The following is a 13,874-nucleotide window of genomic DNA, read 5'->3' as shown; positions in this document are numbered from 1 at the left end:
TGAATCACTTTGCTATAGTTCTCTTTTACTTGTGGGTTTTAGACATCTCTGGCAGGGCATGGTATTCTAGCCCACCTTGAAACAGGATCCCAGAAAACCAGTGTCAGTTCTGGGGACTTGGCCAGTAACTAGTTTCAATCTAATGGCAAGGAGAAATTACTTCTATTTGCAAAGTCTACTTGGCTAACCTAGCCACACAGAAAGATGATTAAAATCCATCAGCCTCCTATATCGGCATCACGATTCATGAGGGAACTAGGCCCAGAGAGATTAGGTGATGGTGGAGATCACCAGCTTCTGAAGGAGGTTCAGAAGTTGAGTGATTGCCAGGTTTGGTGGAATATGTACGTCTCTACAACATTCACACACGCATTATTTAGCAAATACATCAAAAAGTGAATATAAACATATGAATATATGCAAAGCTAAATTCCTTATGCACCAGATTTAATTTGTAGGTCCAGACCTCTAGGAACACAATTTGCATCTTGTCTGAAAATTCCATATTATGAAGACTACAGTTTTTCCTGACGGGGGAAAACAAAAGGTTTCTAGAGTACTCCATATTGAACAGTGCTAATGCCCATTTTCTAAGTATATTAAAAAAACAGGAATAATTGCCTCTACAGGAATGGAAGACATGCTATTTTTGTATTTGTGGGACAAGTACAAGACATAGGGACACAGGATTTGTGCTTTTGACATCACAGAATCTCAGAGGTAAAAGAGATTTTGCGGTCACCCAATTAACTCTTATTTACTGGGATTGCAATAATAACTAGAAATAAAGAAGGAAGCATAATAATTCCAACTTACAGGCTTTGGAGTTTTCCATGGAGAAAAGAAACCTGTAATAAAGAAAACAATATTTGAACTTTGAAAATATAACCTGCTACCACTTACGGGTGGCATGATATTCAGATGATTGCATTAATATTAATTCATTGCCTGACAAAATATGCTACATTTTTCTTCAAGGAGCCCAAATGATTTCACTAGAATTATGTTAATTATTCTAAGAACATGTCCTTATTCGATGGCTAAGGAGTCTGAGGCACAGAGAAGGTAAACCACGGCAAATGGTGAGCTGTGTTACAAGATCTAATACTGAGCCATCCTTAGGGATTTCTGAGTCCATAGCTGGAGAATGGGGGGAGGGTGGCAGGGTGGGAGGAGGGTAGGGAGAAGAGGGACAGAGAGAATATAGACAGAAATTAAATTCTTCAAGGTAAATAACTTTGCCTAGTAAAAAATAATTCTGCTTTGTGTACAGCAGAATTGTTCTTTATCTGGTTAAAAAGCAATCAACAAGACTTCTGAGTCCTACAATTGTTTTCCTTTTTTTTTTTTTTTTAATTTGCATTTATTTTATGCAGGATTTACTCCTGGGCCACAAGTTTTTGTTTCTTCAGTCTTTTCTGGGTTATCTTTTTCTTCTCTGCAACCTCCTCTTCCGGTTTAGGAACAGGCTGCTCTTTTTCAGGAAGGATCATCTGGACTCAGCAGGGAGGGGCTCATCATGTCTGGTTAATGTGGCCTCAAGCCCTGTAAATTCCACACCACATCTGGGGGCTTTGTTCACGTGGATGTGCTCAATGACCAGAGAATCTACATCTATACCCTTCAGTTCAGCATTACTGTCTGCATTATTAAGCATGTGCAGTAAAAACTCAGTGCTCTTTCTGGCTCACCAACCCTGTGTCCAGCCCTGCCGTTCAGCCCGTTCAGCACACTTACCAACCTACACCTACCAACTCCACCAGTGTGGCCACGGAATGTCAAACCCTGCTTCTGCAAAGTGAAAGTCTTTCAGATCCTTGGTGGCTTTCCAGATCTGCATACCCCTGATGGTCTGGGCAGTTTCACATGTGTTTTTAAAAGTGAATATGGAGATCTGAATCTCTTGGTTTGCATGATTTTGTGAGGTTTTCTGGGCCAAGTGAATAGCAAACCATTTTCAGATATCATTTTGGGCTGCTTACAGAAGAGCTCATTAGTCTTAAATTTAAAAATAATGTCTGTACCTATATACTAGAATCGGATTCTAGTATAAAAGCATAACTCTTTGGGGACTGATCTCCCATGGAGATCTTCTCTGAGCAGGTATCTGTTTATTATGCTAGTGCCAGGAATATTGTGCATGAAGAAGTAGCTCAAACTGCTTATTAATTGAATGACTCATATATCAACAAAGCCATGCTTTATTTTTTCCGATTTTACTGAGCAACATTTATGATCACAAATGGTATGCAAAGAAAAAACAAAAACAAGAAAAGAAAACAAAAATACCCCAAATGGTATGCAGATTGGACTGTCTCTGTTGTAATCCAAATGACCATTTAGATAATGAAAAGCAAAAGAGAGATTAATTCCTTTTCCTTTTTTCTTTTATTATTATCATCACATGGTATCATTTTTTTTTTTAAAGTAATAAAAACAAGCTTAAAAATAATGGTGGGGAAGGGAGAGAGACGGCTGACATGTACTGGCACTGGTAAGCCAAAACAGCAAATTTGCTCATGTTAATGTTAGTTGGTATCTGAAAAGTGCCCAATAGAAGTGAAATATTAAAAATAAGTCACAGGGGCACCTGGGTGGCTCAGTGGGTTAAAGCCTATGCCTTCGGCTCAGGTCATGATCCCAGGGTCCTGGGATCGAGCCCCACATCGGGTTCTCTGCTCAGCAGGGAGTCTCTTCCTCCTCTCTCTCTGCCTGCCTTCCTGCCTACTTGTGATCTCTGTCAAATAAAATGAGTAAAATCTAAAAAAAAAAAAAAAAAAAAAAAAGTCACATACTGTGTGTTTATCACGCTTAAAAACTGGGATCCTATAAAATGGTAATAGTTGAAAACTGTAGCCCATTTATAGGAAATATCTGCAGAAATTGGGACACCCAATTCTCTAGATGCTTAAGCAATCCTGCTCAGGCACAGCATAAAGACTAACTGGTCCCTCAATGCACGTTGTAAAGACCTGATGCTTCTTCATTTTATGCAAAGAGGGAAGGTACATAATCTATCAGGTTGCTCAGCTTTTTTTGGAACCCAGAGTTCAAGCAATGCTCAAGTGTAATAACCATCCTACCTAAGGAGATGAGAAGAATCAGCTCATCTTACGTATCCTGTAAGTTCCTATCTTTCCAACTAATGAAAAAATTCTGTTCGACATGTGGTTCAATTATAACTTAATTAGAAGGGTCTAATCCCATCTTATTTTGGAAGCAGCTGAGAGTGAAAGTTACAGATAAATACATTTGTCTCCTTGACTTACTTTGTAAAAATGCCAATAAAAACAAATTGACTGCTAAGTCTACAGTAAAAATTAAAAAAAATAAAATAAAAAATAAAATTGTAACCTATTGGCCAATTAACCATTAGTTTCAGCGAAGGATAAAATTTGTTGATGTGTGGAATTACCAGCAACAGGTCTTCTGCAAAAGATGTCATTTGTACAGTTGCACAATGTCAAAACATTCAATTATTTCCTCTGCTTTCTTTGCACCATCACCTTCTTCCTGGAGCGCTGGAATGGATTTTGAGTATTTACTGTTCTATTTTTGTAAGGTGATGGGAGTTTTTACACTTTGATACAAATGTATTAAAAATGGTCACTCTGGGGGCACCTGGCTGGCTCAGTGGGTTAAGCCACTGCCTTCAGCTCAGGTCATGATCTCAGGGTGCTGGGATCGAGTCCCGCATCGGGCTCTCTGCTCAGCAGGGAGCCTGCTTCCCTCTGTCTCTCTCTGCCTGCCTCTCCATCTACTTGTGATTTCTCTCTGTCAAATAAATAAATAAATAAAATCTTAAAAAAAAAATGGTCACTCTGTTACAGAGCTCTTGTCTCTGCATGGGACATTATGCTAAAAGATGATTATTCCTCATCCGGAAAATGTGTAATCATCTGACCTCTCAGCAATTCTGGTGTCAGAACTAAAATGGCATAAGAGGGTCACTGGTCAAGAGACAAGGAGACAGGGATGTTTACCATGACCACCTCTCATCTGAGGTACTTTGGCTCCCCATTCTTTTAAGGCTGTTTCATTTAGGCTGACCCCAGACCATTGGTGTGACCCAGGATCCCTGTCCTGCTCCTATTATGGCAGTTTCTGGAGTATTTCTAACACTGAGTTGTGCTGCAGAGCCTTCAGTCTGAAGCCATCATTAGCCTTTCTAAGACACTGTCAAAAAGAGGCTGGTTGCTAGGCAGTAACTAATTTTGGGTAGTAAGGAATAGTATCAGAATAGATCTTCCCCAATAGAAATAACTTATGTGGCCCTCTGTGTTTCTTTGGCAAATTATCAATTATGCTATAGACATTTAAATGAAGATAAATAGAAAATTCTTATCTTGGATATACTCGATTTGGTTTGATAAAGCCAGAAAGTCAAGTTTTCTAGATGATTAAAGTTCAACTTTCTGCTCAACTCCATTGGAAGAGCTACGGAAATGGTAGAATAGTGTGGACGAAGCTATTATATATTACAAATGTACAATATTTTTTTTTTTTTGTAGGATGGCTGCTCTTGGAAACCAAGTTTATCCTAATTAATGTTTATATAAAATAAACAAAAATAAAGGAAAAACTTTTAAATCCTTATTTCTGTAATTTTTCTTTTTCTGGAATCATTCTATTTGGAGACAGAAGCAAGTTAGGTTTGGTCTGCTCCAAGTATGAGTTTTGGGTTTCCCACCACCACTCTCCATAGGGAAACAGAACAAGGCTCTAGATAACTTTTTCTTAATCTTTCAGAGCTGTGAACCTAATTTGTAGAAAAAAGAGTATTTCTTTAAAATGATAGTAACATCATCTTTTTGTTTTAGTTTTTTTTCCCCCTACTTCTACAGAAAGCAGTATATTATATTCCCTTTTGGGAATCAAATTTCTTTATAATGACCCATCTTTTCCATATTAATCATTTATTGGTATGTGTTTGTATATGCACAAATGGAAACATAATTATTTAATCCTTACTCTGAGGAACAAAGTAAAAGACCTTAAGGTATAGTTATAGGCTAACAAACCTTAAGTAGGGACCTAAAAGGGGAAAAAAAAGAAAAAATGGGAAAATTTAGATATATTTACTATGAAGCTCAAAGTGTTATTAGATTTCTAAAATCTGTCTTCATTAGTCATAAAACTAAAATAAATTTTTCATTCTGCTCCTGAAAGCACAGTGAGATGGGCAGAGAAACAGAAGCCCAGCACAAAGAGCTTATATAAGAAATTTCAGTACTTGAAAACCAAAGACAACAGTGATTTCATATTGAAACTTGAACTGAATTCTACATATCAATAAATACAACTTTTAGTAAATTACAGGAAGATGGCTATCAGATAAGATACAATATGCTCAGTTAAATTGGAATTTCAGATAGAGAATGATTTTTTTTTTAGTATAGTATGTGCTGTGTATTACATGAGATATATGTTATATAGGATATACTCATACAAAAAAAATTGGGGGGCACCTGGGTGGCTCAATGGGTTAAGCCTCTGCCTTGGCTCAGGTCATGATCTCAGGGTCCTGGGATTCAGCCTCGCATCTGGCTCGCTGCTCAGCAGGGAGCCTGCTTCCTCCCTCTCTCTCTTCCTGCCTCTCTACCTACTTGTGATCTCTGTCTGTCAAATGAATAAATAAAATCTTAAAAAAAAATTTCTGCTCTTCATCTGAAATTCAATTTAAATGGGAATTCTGTCTGTTTGAGAGAGTGCACATGGGAGTGGGGTGGGGAAGGGTGGAGAGAGAGAGAGACTGTCAAGCAGGCTCCACACCCAGTGTGGAACTTAATCTCACAATCCTGAGATCACGACCTTATCAAGGTCAGACCCTTAATGGACTGAGCCACCCAGGCACCCCTGGAATTCTGTATTTTTTATTTGCTAAATCTGAACACCTTATCAGAACATTAAAAAAAACAAAATCGTAATATCTACTGCAGATAATACCCCATTCAATGAAGCAAGAGACCCAGAAATTATTTAATATTTCCTTTTCCTGCACCCCGTTCAATGTTTTGTTGTTAGGACTTTTGCTTTAGAGGAACAGCAGAACATTCCATTTGCTATGCAGATTATTGGCTTCTGTTGGTTGTCTGTCCATCATCAGCCTTGACAGAGGCCTCCCCTCATGACATGCAGAACTCTGTGGCCAGTGTGAGCATCACAAAGAGCCATTTTCCGATTGCTTGGCGACTGGTTGGCAACATTGCCTGTTCTCAAGGGGAAGGTTCCACAAAGCGGCTCTTTTCAAAACTAACTTCTGACACATGATACCCAGAATGAAAAACTATCAATATAGTCACAGTAGTTCTGAAGGAGAGCCCTGTTCTAGTGTGCATTTGTAAGTGGTTGGGTAAGATTTTTTATTTTATTTATTTTCACACAGCAACAACATGATGAAATTTTAAAATCACCCCACTTTGAATAAGAGATCAAAACACAATGAAGAGTGACTTAGATCAGAGAGTTCCATGATGGTTATCTTCAATTTGGAATAATGCCAAGGCAATTTTTCCCCCCAGATTTCTAGAAATTCCCCCAAACAGAACTAAATCTTTCAATATGCCTCTATAGTCCATTTGATAGACTGAACTTCCATTTGCAGAATGTGAAATGGGTTCCCCTTCAACTGAAGTACTTTGTGCAACATATGACTCTGGTTTTGAAGATTATCATTGCAGTTTCATGTATTTTATAGGGAATTCTGCAGTTACTAAAAATGATAGAGATGCAGGGGAAATGTTTTATATTTCTCTTTTTCTTTAAGCAATAGAAAAGAAGTAGGAGGCACTTTGAAATAAAAACCTGTTTCACTGCAGATGTCCCGCTCTGGTTTATTAAGAGCTCTGTTCTGTTTTGCTTAAAAAAGAAGGTACAACAGTGTGAACGTACTTAGCACTACTGAACCTGTCCCCTTACATGTGACTAACGTGACCCATTTTATGTCTATTTCACCGTTATTTAAAAAAAAGAAAAGAAAAGAAAAGAAAGCCATAGAAGAGGGAAGAGAAGAAAAGCAGAAGTATGTGCATATCGCCTGAGTGTGAGAGAGGATAAAAGAGTAAGAAAGAGAATTTCTTTTTCACAGTTCCTGTGGTGTCCTGCTGGAGGACAGGAAACTCACCTGGACCCCCCACACAGACCCTTCTACCTCTAAAGTTATCCTTTCTCACAAAGGATTAGAGGGAATAAAGGACACTCATGTTCTTACTACATTTCTGAAAATATTTCAAGGACTGTTAGAAAGTCTTCCAAAAGAGATAATCATTTTTTTGAAGTTTCCCAAAGGGGGAAAAATGCCCCAGGGTTTTTAGAATCTCCTGTTAGGGTTAATTTGAGGGAGAAAAATACCACTAATAAAGTTAATCTTTAATTTAAGGATCCTCTCATTATCCCCGCAGTCTGGCAAATTTTCCGTAAAAAATTCAGCCTTTGGTACATGTGAGCCAACAGGGTAAAGGACTAATTTCCATTAAAAGTAGTTCAGTGTTATTCACTTTCTTCCTGGGTTTTAACTGATTCACGTATGTCTTACTAAAATTCAGTTACTAAAATGCAGTTCCTTTAGATAATCTGTTGAAGTTTTCGAAGTCAGAAAGGGGCATTTTTTAATTTATTTTTTTTATTTTTTTAAAGATTTTATTTATTTATTTGTAAGAGAGAGAGAGAGAGAGAGCGAGTACAGGCAGACAGAGTGGAAGGCAGAGTCAGAGGGAGAAGCAGGCTCCCTGCGGAGCAAGGAGCCCGATGTGGGACTCGATCCCAGGACGCTGGGATCATGACCTGAGCCGAAGGCAGCTGCTTAACCAACTGAGCCACCCAGGCGTCCCGGGGCATTTTTTTCTTAATGAAAGTGACTTGGGCCAAAAACTTCCCCCCACCTTTCCTTTACGCAAGTATGGAAGGTACACTCTGCTGGTGGTACCCAGACCTCCTGTCACCAACTTTTAGCCGAGCACAATACTCCGTTTACAGAGAAGAACCCAAATTGGTCGTCATCTTTGGCCAGAATCTGTTTTATGTGGTAAGCTGAGGCTCACTCTACAAGACTTTAAAAAAGGATCCTTTCTGCATCTTTTAAATGAAAGTGTTTTCCTCACAAACACCATGAAGCTGTTTTCGAACAGCATTTTCCCCCCTGGCTTTGTTCCTTATGGAGAGAGCAGTCTGACCATTTAAAGTAATCCCAATGAGTATCTAGAAAGGATAAGTCTGCACATGTTGTCTTCTGATAAACTCCGCTACATAAAGAATGTGTTCAGAATAAAGCAGGCCAGGTGAATAGCCTCGAACAGGAATAAAGGCCTGCAGGGAAAGAGGAAGAACTGTGTCAGGGAGGCTAAGACTCAGAGTGGGGTGAGCTTGCAGAACATATTAAAAACTACAAAGGGTTTTTTTTTTTTTTAATGTTCTGAACAGAACCAAGAGCGGTGAAGAGATAAACTGCTGTAAACAGTTGGCAAAGAAAATGTGAAATGGTAGCAATACTCACAAATAGAAAGTTTCAATTCTGAGAGTAATAATTTTTTAAAAACGATGAATATATAGCAACGCGTATTTTTTTTTTTTTTTGAGAAACCTGTCTAGAAACGTCTTGAAGTAGTTTCAGAAAGATTAAATGTCTGTTTTACTATACGTCAACATTAAATATTTATTGAGCTGTGGTGTCTCACAAGCACCATAAATTCAACATAGTGAAAGTGGAACCCTTGATCGTTTCCCCCAAATCTTCTCTTCTGTTCCTCATTTTGGTAAATTTTCACTTGCCCTCCCGAGTTTTAAAGACAGGGGCCTGAAATTCATTCTTAATGTCTCCCTCTCACCTGAACCTAAACTCTCAAAGGCACCTCATACTCATTGCACTATACTCCATTCCTTATCACCAAATCCGACTTCCCTCCCAAATCTCTTTCAGGTGCACTTCTTTCCATGTTCACAGCCACAGCTGTAATCCATACTCACCATCATCTACTGCCTGAATCAAAGCAACAACAAATTTGTTGTCATCACAGAATCTGATTATGCTTAAAATCCCTCAGTGGATTTCCCCCTGAATTTAGGATAAAACACAAAACCTATTAGTAGGTCTCCCCTTACTATTCCCCAGAGGCCTCATGGTTCACTCCTCTTCACTCACGGGATTTCCTTGAATAAGTCAGACTTTTCTAACCACAGGGACTTTGCACAGGCTCCTTCATTTGCCCACCTTTTCTCACCCTCCACACAGCTACCTCTAACTCTCCTTAGGTGTCAGCTTAAACACCCTTAAATACCTCCTCCTCACAGAAGATGTCCCTGACTTTTTATTTTATTTTTTTAAAGATTTATTTATTTATTTGAGAGACAGAGAGAATGAATAAGCAGGGGGAAGGGTAGAAGAAGAAGGAGAGAGAGAGTCCTTGAGCAGACTCCCTGCTGAGCACAGACCCTGATGCGGGGCTTGATCCCAGGACCCCAAGATCATGACCTAAGCCAGAGTCAGACACTTAACCAATGGAGCCACCCAAGTGCCCCCTGACCTTTTATTTTTAAATCAAAGCTATTATAGTTTTTCTTCCTTTTTTTTTCCTTATAAAAAAAAGATTTTTAAAAATCTTTTTGGGGAGGAGTCAAGATGGCGGAGAAGTAGCAGGCTGAGACTACATCAGCTAGCCGGAGATCAGCTAGATAGCTTATCTAAAGATTGCAAACACCTGAAAATCCATCGGCAGATCGAAGAGAAGAAGAACAGCAATTCTGGAAACAGAAAAACAACCACTTTCTGAAAGGTAGGACCGGCGGAGAAGTGAATCCAAAGCGACGGGAAGATAGACCCCAGGGGGAGGGGCCGGCTCCCGGCAAGCGGCGGAGCAATGGCGCACAAAATCAGGACTTTTAAAAGTCTGTTCCGCTGAGGGACATCGCTCCAGAGGCTAAACCGGGGTGAAGTCCACGCGGGGTCAGCGTGGCCTCAGGTCCTGCAGGGTCACAGAAGGATCGGGGGTGTCTGAGTGTCGCAAACCTTGCGGGTATTGGAACGGGAAAGCCGGCTACAGAGACAGAGCCGACAGTAAGCTCGCAGCTCGGGGTTACCTTGAACCGGTCGCAGGCTCGCTGAGCTCGGAGCGGGGCCGGAGTTCAGGCAGACGGGAGTAACTGGGCGCTGTTCTCTGAGGGCGCACTGAGGAGTGGGGCCCTGGGCTCTCAGCTCCTCCGGGCCGGAGACCAGGAGGCCGCCATTTGTATTCCCGTCCTCCGGAACTCTACGGAAAGCGCTCAGGGAACAAAAGCTCCTGAAAGCAAACCCGAGCGAATTACTCACCCTGCCCCTGATAAGGGCGGTGCAATTCCGCCTGGGGCAAAGACACTTGAGACTCACTACACCAGGCCCCTCCCCCAGAAGATCAACAAGAAATCCAGCCGAGACCAAGTTCACCTACCAAGGAGTGCGGTTTCAATACCAAGGAGAGCAGCAGAATTCCAGAGGAGGAGAAAGCAAAGCACGGAACTCATGGTTTTTTCCTTGTGATTTTTTTTAGTCTTGCAGTTAATTTTTTTCTTTTTCATATTTTGTTTTTTTTCTCGCCTTGTGATAAAATTTTTTTTAACTTTTACCTTTTTCTTTTTTAACGTTTTTTAACTAGTTTATCCAATATATATATTTTTTCTTTTTTATATTTTTCTTATTTGTTTTCTTTTTTTTTCTTTCTTCCTTTTTGAACCTCTTTCTATCCCCTTTCTCCCCCCTCACGATTTGAGATCTCTTCTAATTTGGTTAAAGCATATTTTCCTGGGGTTGTTGCCACCCTTTTAGTATTTTACTTGCTCCTTCATATACTCTTATCTGGACAAAATGACAAGACGGAAAAATTCAACACAAAAAAAAGAACAAGAGGCAGTACCGAAGGCTAGGGACCTAATCAATACAGACATCGGTAATATGTCAGATCTAGAGTTCCGAATGACAATTCTCAAGGTTCTAGCCGGGCTCGAAAAAGGCATGGAAGATATTAGAGAAACCCTCTCGAGAGATATAAAAGCCCTTTCTGGAGAAATAAAAGAACTAAAATCTAGCCAAGTTGAAATCAAAAAAGCTATTAATGAGGTGCAATCAAAAATGGAGGCTCTCACTGCTAGGATAAATGAGGCAGAAGAAAGAATTAGTGATATAGAAGACCAAATGACAGAGAATAAAGATGCTGAGCAAAAGAGGGACAAACAGCTACTGGACCACGAGGGGAGAATTCGAGAGATAAGTGACACCATAAGACAAAACAACATTAGAATAATTGGGATTCCAGAAGAAGAAGAAAGAGAGAGGGGAGCAGAAGGTATACTGGAGAGAATTTTTGGGGAGAATTTCCCCAATATGGCAAAGGGAATGAGCATCAAAATTCAGGAGGTTCAGAAAACGCCCCTCAAAATAAGAATAGGCCCACACCCCGTCACCTAATAGTAACATTTACAAGTCTCAGTGACAAAGAGAAAATCCTGAAAGCAGCCCGGGAAAAGAAGTCTGTAGCATACAATGGTAAAAAGATTAGATTGGCAGCTGACTTATCCACAGAGACCTGGCAGGCCAGAAAGAGCTGGCATGATATTTTCAGAGCACTAAATGAGAAAAACATGCAGCCAAGAATACTATATCCAGCTAGGCTATCATTGAAAATAGAAGGAGAAATTAAAACCTTCCAGGACAAACAAAAACTGAAAGAATTTGCAAACACCAAACCAGCTCTACAGGAAATATTGAAAGGGGTCCTCTAAGCAAAGAGAGAGCCTACAAGTGGTAGATCAGAAAGGAACAGAGACCATATACAGTAACAGTCACCTTACAGGCAATACAATGGCACTAAATACATATCTCTCAATAGTTACCCTGAATGTTAATGGGCTAAATGCCCCTGTCAAAAGACACAGGGTATCAGAATGGATAAAAAAACAAAACCCATCTATATGTTGCCTCCAAGAAACTCATTTTAAGCCCGAAGACACCTCCAGATTTAAAGTGAGGGGGTGGAAAAGAATTTACCATGCTAATGGACATCAGAAGAAAGCAGGAGTGGCAATCCTTATATCAGATCAATTAGATTTTAAGCCAAAGATTATAATAAGAGATGAGGAAGGACACTATATCATTCTCAAAGGGTCTGTCCAACAAGAAGATTTAACAATTTTAAATATCTATGCCCCCAACGTGGGAGCAGCCAACTATATAAACCAATTAATAACAAAATCAAAGAGACACATAATAATACAATAATAGTAGGGGACTTTAACACTCCCCTCACTGAAATGGACAGATCATCCAAGCAAAAGATCAGCAAGGAAATAAAGGCCTTAAGCGACACACTGGACCAGATGGACATCACAGATATATTCAGAACATTTCATCCCAAAGCAACAGAATACACATTCTTCTCTAGTGCACATGGAACATTCTCCAGAATAGATCACATCCTCGGTCCTAAATCAGGACTCAACCGGTATCAAAGGATTGGGATCATTCCCTGCATATTTTCAGACCACAATGCTCTAAAGCTAGAACTCAACCACAAAAGGATGTTTGAAAAGAACCCAAATACATGGAGACTAAACAGCATCCTTCTAAAGAATGAATGGGTCAACCGGGAAATTAAAGAAGAATTGAAAAAAATCATGGAAACAAATGATAATGAAAATACAACGGTTCAAAATCTGTGGGACACAACAAAGGCAGTCCTGAGAGGAAAATATATAGTGGTACAAGCCTTTCTCAAGAAACAAGAAAGGTCTCAGGTACACAACCTAACCCTACACCTAAAGGAGCTGGAGAAAGAACAAGAAAGAAACCCTAAGCCCAGCAGGAGAAGAGAAATCATAAAGATCAGAGCAGAAATCAATGAAATAGAAACCAAAAAAACAATAGAACAAATCAACGAAACTAGGAGCTGGTTCTTTGAAAGAATTAATAAAATTGATAAACCCCTGGCCCAACTTATCCAAAAGAAAAGAGAAAGGACCCAAATAAATAAAATCATGAATGAAAGAGGAGAGATCACAACTAACACCAAAGAAATACAAACTATTATAAGAACATACTATGAGCAACTCTACGCCAATAAATTTGACAATCTGGAAGAAACAGATGCATTCCTAGAAACATATAAACTACCACAACTGAACCAGGAAGACATAGAAAGCCTGAACAGACCCATAACCAGTAAGGAGATTGAAACAGTCATTAAAAATCTCCAAACAAACAAAAGCCCAGGGCCAGACGGCTTCCCGGGGGAATTCTACCAAACATTTAAAGAAGAACTAATTCCTATTCTCCTGAAACTGTTCCAAAAAATAGAAATGGAAGGAAAACTTCCAAACTCATTTTATGAGGCCAGCATCACCTTGATCCCAAAACCAGACAAGGATCCCACCAAAAAAGAGAGCTATAGACCAATATCCTTGATGAACACAGATGCGAAAATACTCAACAAAATACTAGCCAATAGGATTCAACAGTACATTAAAAGGATTATTCACCACGACCAAGTGGGATTTATTCCAGGGCTGCAAGGTTGGTTCAACATCCGCAAATCAGTCAATGTGATACAACACATCAATAAAAGAAAGAACAAGAACCATATGATACTCTCAATAGATGCTGAAAAAACATTTGACGACGTACAGCATCCCTTCCTGATCAAAACTCTTCAAAGTGTAGGGATAGAGGGCACATACCTCAATATCATCAAAGCCATCTATGAAAAACCCACCGCAAATATCATTCTCAATGGAGAAAAACTGAAAGCTTTTCCGCTAAGGTCAGGAACACGGCAGGGATGTCCATTATCACCATTGCTATTCAACATAGTACTAGAGGTCCTAGCCTCAGAATCAGACAACAAAAGGAAATTAAA

General features: G+C 39.6%; 1 protein-coding gene across 9 annotated transcripts in view; it reads right to left on the bottom strand.

The window, feature by feature from the left end:
- Positions 1–13,874, bottom strand: part of MAGI2 (membrane associated guanylate kinase, WW and PDZ domain containing 2) — a 1,346,145-nt gene that overhangs the window by 190,036 nt on the left and 1,142,235 nt on the right. For all 9 annotated transcript variants that reach the window (XM_082691818.1, XM_082691817.1, XM_082691819.1 and 6 more), the window contains one exon: positions 817–848. In XM_082691818.1, the coding sequence (XP_082547944.1) occupies positions 817–848 (32 nt within the window). The remainder of the gene's footprint in view (positions 1–816; positions 849–13,874) is intronic.

This window comes from Mustela nivalis (genome assembly GCF_964662115.1).
Source record: "Mustela nivalis genome assembly, chromosome: 12".
Taxonomy (NCBI): Eukaryota; Metazoa; Chordata; class Mammalia; order Carnivora; family Mustelidae; genus Mustela; species Mustela nivalis.
The sequence above is the reverse complement of the archived record's forward strand: the minus strand, read 5'-3'. Positions and strand labels throughout refer to the sequence as shown.